Source organism: Trachurus japonicus, unplaced genomic scaffold, assembly GCF_045865225.1.
Source record: "Trachurus japonicus isolate A0001 unplaced genomic scaffold, Traja_1.0 AP030973.1".
NCBI classification, from domain to species: domain Eukaryota; kingdom Metazoa; phylum Chordata; class Actinopteri; order Carangiformes; family Carangidae; genus Trachurus; species Trachurus japonicus.
Window position 1 is genome coordinate 1 of NW_028221106.1, and position 6,367 is coordinate 6,367.

At 40.2% G+C, this 6,367-nt stretch overlaps 1 protein-coding gene across 1 annotated transcript; it reads left to right on the forward strand.

Moving 5' to 3' along the window:
- Nucleotides 1-1,724: 1,724 nt before the first annotated feature.
- Nucleotides 1,725-6,208, forward strand: LOC146959875 (uncharacterized; the record flags this gene model as incomplete). The annotated part of the gene is made up of 5 exons (XM_085772821.1): nt 1,725-1,751; nt 1,987-2,127; nt 2,224-2,428; nt 4,016-4,173; nt 6,154-6,208. Coding segments are annotated over exons 1-5 (586 nt in total), but the record flags the coding sequence as incomplete, so codon positions are not given.
- Between the last annotated feature and the right edge of the window lie 159 nt (nt 6,209-6,367).

Here is a 6,367-nt window from a genome sequence, read left to right on the forward strand (position 1 = left end):
TTAATTAAGCTTTTGTTAACCACAGACCTATTTTGAGGTATTTTACCAAAATCCCATTCAAAAAAGTCCTAAAAGTGCTAACAGAGTTCAGGGTTTACTGGAAGACTCTATTGGTGTATCAACCCATTATAAACCATTTTAAACCCATTATTAACCCAGTAGGCTATAAACCCATTATAAACCCAGTATAAACCCATTAAACCCAGTATAAACCCAGTATACTGGTTTAACACAACATCTCAAACACCTTTATACACAAACATTCACCAGGAACTGATCAGATTTAGTGGTAAAGTGTTCGAAGCTACTGATAATTAGTGTAACTGAATTGGCTTTTTATTAGCAAAAATCAAATATTGCTTTCATAAATTTCACTGAAGTTGAATCACACCCGCATACAAATAAAAAATGAAATAAAATGAAAGCTTTCTTGTACCTTAGAATGAGTTGTTACAAGTCGTTACAAATACATAAGTGGGCGACGCACCGAACCGAGGCGGCCATGTTGCATCGCCATTTTTTACGTTCAGTGGCAGCGTGACCGTAGGTAACCATGGAAACTCAGCGGAGCTGTCGGCTCGGGGAGAAAGTTTTCCAGGTAGCGCCTGTTAAAACTGTCACCACTGTGTAGTGTGAGGAAGGACGGAAGCACTGGTGTTGCATTCAGGTGCAGTCAGGCAGACGGCCGTCGGCAAACCAACCGGATGTCATTTTACTCCACGAGAGAAAGACGGTAAAACGTGGGTCAGGTAAACAATACGACATCACCATGACAACATATTGTCCCGCCTGTATTGTTTTGCCTCGTGCTGGCGGACCACTTGTTTACATAGACGCTTGTTTATCCTATTACATGCAGCGTCTGTCTGCCTGACGTCTGCCCGATTTCACGTGAATGCAACATCAAGAATACGTTCCGATATGCAACCGCACCGCTAGATGGGGGGAATTCCTACACATTAGACCTTTAACATTGACACAGGCGGTCATTGTGGTGTTTCCTGTAGCTCAAGCTCATCTGTCATTGTTCCTATTATCAATGGGTCAATGAAACACCATAGATATGTTTTCAAACTTCTGATTGGAATTTTACACCTGAACACAAAGGAGAACTTATCTCCAGGAGGAAACATAACGTCCGTATTTCCCACACACTAAACTTGACCCTGAATGCTCCACGCCCACCAAGTCAGCTAATCAATGATCATGAACCAATAATCCTCTGAAGTTGTTGGTATTTCCATGCAAAGTTACAAGCAACAATCCAAATCAAAAGACAGTCATTTTAATTGCATTATTGATTACACAACTTTTTTTACTTTGCTATTCATGACTCCCACTCATGTCAAAGTTCAAATCGCACAAATCATGTTTTTTTTCACACCACACTTTCATATTTTATACGAACAGGAAGGAGGCAGATAACAGATAGTTTTAGTTTCTGTTTAAAGTTTCAGAACAAACAGCTGTTGAACCATGAGAAGACGTTCACTGTCCTGACCTGACAAACAGTGTTTTGTACTTGTATCCTCACTTTTAAATGATGAGACCCAAACCAAAACTGTTTTTGTTGCGTTACTGAAACAGTGCACTGTCCCTGAACCCCGCACGGTGGCATTACTTCCTCAGAAATCTGAAATCTTTAACGTCTAGACACCTCAGCCCCTCAAATATGCCCCATGCACGCAGGAAGTTGTGGCTCCATTTCAAGAGAAGTGTAGAAGATGTTACACACGGTTTTCTTCATTAAGGTGAGTGAAATCTGTCTTTTTTTATGCCTCAATGTGAAATCAATGTTTCACTTTGTTTTCATGAGGGTTGTGAAACTCAGTTTGGGTTCAGTTGAGATGTGATTAACAGATTAAAACCTCAAAACTTAAAGAACAAGAGTGATTGTTCAGCATAAGCCTCAGCCAGATGTTGTTGATGATGATGATGATAATAAACTTGAACCTGTGTGTAACTGTGTGTATCTGGTCGTCTCAGCTGCTGCTGGTCAGTTACACAACCCCGAGTCTGATAACAGTAAAGAAAGAAGCAACATGCAATGAGGATGTTTCCCTGCCATGTAAAAGTGAAGAAAGAGACATTGGCGAGATGGATTTCTACTCGGTGACGTGGTACAAGGTCGGTTGGTTGTGTGTTTGAGGCTTTCAGGGATAAATGAAGCCGGTGATGTGGAGATCTAACACACTCTGGTTGTGTCTGTGTGTCTTTGTCCAGACCACGCCTGAAAGAGTTGGTCTCATCAGGAAAGTTAAAGATGGCAAAGTAGCTCTCTTTCCCAACTCTACGGCCAGAATTGGGGAGAAATTCAATCTGTTGCTTGATAGTGTGACAGCTAACGATTCAGGAACCTACGAATGTGACGTCAGCGCAAATATTGGGAGTAAAAACAGGAATTTCGCCTACAACCTGTTTGTTAATGGTGAGCTTTGCACTTCATCTCCACCACACACACACACACACACACACACACACACACACACATACAGTGGCATGCAAAGATTTGTGCACCCCTGGTCAAAAAATGTAATCTGTTAATGTGAACAGTTCAGCAAGTGGAAGATGAAATGATCCCCAAAAGGCATTAAATTACATATGACACATTCCCTTCACATTTTAAACAATATATATTTTTATTTTATTTTATTTCCATCTTTGACATTTTCAAAATGACAGAAAAGGAAAAGGGCCCCGCAGCAAAGGTTTGTCCACCCTGTATAGTTAGTAGCTACAGCAGTAGCCCCTCCTTTGGAAACTATCACAGTGTGTAAATAGTAAATATCTTGTCTGATACCTTGGTCAAAGTTATCTGAGAGCTCAAGTCTCCTGGGTTTCCCATTCTTTTGCAAGCTGCGGCTTTGTTACCCCTTTTCACTCTAAAACTGTAGAAAACCAAAATAACACACTTGATATTGATTAAAGGTCCAGTGTGTAATAATTGGCAAGGTTTATTGGCAAAATCTGAATTATACTACCCATGAATATATTTGTATAAGTGTATAAACGCTATAAAAACCAAATTGGTTTGGTAAACAAGTTTTTTTGTCCTTGGAGGCCACCTCCACTTTGCCAACGGGGGCGGTGATTGCGAGCAAGCGAGTGAGCGCTGCAAACTAGAATCTGAACGATATCATGGTTTTCCCCACGTTTTACATACTGGACCTTTAAAATATTGTGTTTCATGTTGAACTTTATGGCTTTTGGGGTGCCCAAACTTTTCAATGACACAGTATACATATTCATTTCTATTGATCCATGTAGATTTACAGCCAAAGCAATATGGCAATGTTTTAAATTCATGGGACAAAGGCTCCAAACTTTCTCCTCTCACTTGTGTGAAATGTCACAGAGGAAAACCAACCACAGAGATTATTCATGACCTCAAATACTGACAATAATTTTCTTTCCACTGTGACACACACACACACACTTTATGAAGCGTGGACTAATCACAAATTGATGCAAGTCGACCGACAAATTGTCTTTTGGGGTTTTAGGGTTATGTATTTTTCTTGTGGGTGCTCTAATCCCTGATTGACGGATGTTAATTCTGTTACTTTGAGGATTGATAATTGACTATTAACAGAACGGACCAGCACTTTTACTGTTGACTGTGCTAAGACATTAACAACAGACATTATAGACAAAGTAGAAAACAGAAGTGGCACAAAAAACGAAGAAGAACCAAAAACGACCACAGATAGATTTGTTAAAGTTCACCTCACTGCACACACCTGCCTCACAGTTGACTGCATTAATTCACCAACACATGTACCTAATAATAATAATAATAATACATTTGAATGACGGTATTAAACTCACTCAGTGTGCTCGTCAACACACTCACAGCTAAAACAACATGATATAACACAAACACTCTACCATCCATTCCAAAATCTTGATTATTACATTTTATTCAACACTAATTTTGTTGCTACTCGATTGATTGTGTGAAGTATTAATGCATTGATTTCCACTAATTTTGTCTTTTATTTTTGTTTAAACACAGAGTGCGTGGCTGAACTGACAACGGTGAAAACTGTGCAAATAACGACAAACACGTCCATCTGCAGCACACGAGTGGAGGAGCTGCCCGTCATGTGGAGCGCTATCTGCTTCGTGGCCGTGAGCATCGTGAAAATCACGTTATGTGTGATCAGCATTTGGGTAAATTAACTTTATTTATCTGCTTTATCTGTTACACTACCCCACATAACAGACCAAGGGCGCAGATAGAGGGTGGGACAGGTGGGACTCGACACCCCCAGATTCTGATTCACTTGGATCCGTCCCCCTCACTTTTATGGAGAGAAAAATCTCGAAATGCAAAAAAATGCAAAAAAAATGCGAAATAGCGCCTCTCTGGACGCGTATGGGCTATGTGGCGAGAAACGGTATTACACTCCTGTATTCGGTTGTTGAGCTGGGCCTGGGTAGGCTGCGTCGTCTCAAGCCTGGTTACCATAGTTACCCAGAACGCATATGACAGGCATCAGTGGGACAGCTCCTATAGTCTACTTGCCAACAATGAGTACCCGGAAATGTTGAGTACCCCAAAGTTTTATGTTAGAAATATATAGTATGGGTCTCCAGTATTCAGAAACTGCCGGATGCTAATTTATATATATTGGGCAATTAGCACAATTGACATAATTAGCATAAATTAGCATAGTTGCCTATATGGGCAATATTTCAGCAAAATTGACTTGGCTGATCTGGACAATATTGGAGTGGTTTTAGGGGTTATTGATGATGCTGAATCCATTTCTGACATTTTCAAAATTCAAAATGGCTGTCTAAACCGGAAGGGACCAGATGAAATCCATCAAAATCGGCCCACTGGCGGTTTAAATCTGGTCACTACCGGTTTAGACAGCCATTTTGAATTTTGAAAATGTCAGAAATGGATTCAGCATCATCAATAACCCCTAAAACCACTCCAATATTGCCCATAGATCAGCCAAGTCAATTTTGTTGAAATATTGCCCATATAGGAAATTATGCTAATTTATGCTAATTATGGCAATTGTGCTAATTGCCCAATATATATAAATTAGCATCCGGCAGTTTCTGAATACTGGGGACCCATACTATATATTTCTAACATAAAACTTTGGGGTACTCAACATTTCCGGGTTCACAATGGGGCCCTATGGGCTGGCAAGTAGACTACTAGTTTAGGACCCCATAACCTAGAACTACCAACAACAAAACGGCATGCAAGATGAGGCCAGCCAAACCCAAAAAGCAGAAAACGATTGCATCGTTTTTTCAAAAAGCATCAACTGTAAGTAAACTGTGTGTTATCATAAATGTTATCATATCACCTTGCAATTTTTGTTGGTAGTCTGTCTGTTCAAAGAAATCTCGCCGTGGAAGTAAAATCGTAGTAGAGACACAGAGTGAGAATAGAGGAAGAGAGACCAATTTCACAAGGGGGAGGGGAGGGGGAAACCTTTATGCATTTATTTATTATCAATTAAATCGTCCATTGCAGCTTTCTGGGGTCTTCTGGAAATGTGTAGGCCTGCTTGAATCCGTGATATTGCCAAGCCTAATGGTCTAGACTCTAAGTTGTTAGGTTACAGTTTCAACAGCGATTGCTAACGTCATCATTTTACTGAACTGTTATTTTAGTTAACACTCGGCGCAATGTGTTCCATTTAAGGTGAATCAGTATTTAACACAATTATTGTGTTGTCGTCATACATCACCTCCATTGAATTTGAATGACTGAGCCTGTTAGCTTGTTATTATCTCGCCTTACAGACACAGTTAATTATTTTTTAGAGTCCAGAATTGAACTTTGTAGGCATTACTAACCATTATAGACAAAAATGCACTACACAAAATAACATATATTTTATTATTTTAAGCTTATTAGAATAAAATGCTTCTACTGTGATGTTGGTTGACAGGCTCATTTATGCAGACAGGAAGTTTGGCCACCATAGCAACACATTATATTGGCATATCCATATGGAATCTTATAATCTCTAGTAGAGATATGGCTCCTGGGACTGGTAGCCTCTGTGGTAGCCTGTAGGTATGCCCATGTTAAATTACTGCCAATGGCGCTAATGCCTTAAATCAGTTATAATTTTTGTTTATGCTATGTTAAAATGTTGTCATGGTCCTGGCCTGCAGGTAGTTCCTGAAGATGGCAGTGAGGGAGGTGAAACTGAAAGCGATCCACTGGAGGGTAGCAGCAGTAGGCCTAGTTGTGCATTAGATCTACAGCTTGAAGAGGCAGAAGGGAGAGAGGGAGAAGAGGGAGGGACAGAAGAAAGAGAGAGAGAAGGAGGGTGTTGCTGACAGCTTTGTCCCCCCCAGTTTCAAAAACCTATCTGCGCCCCTGTAA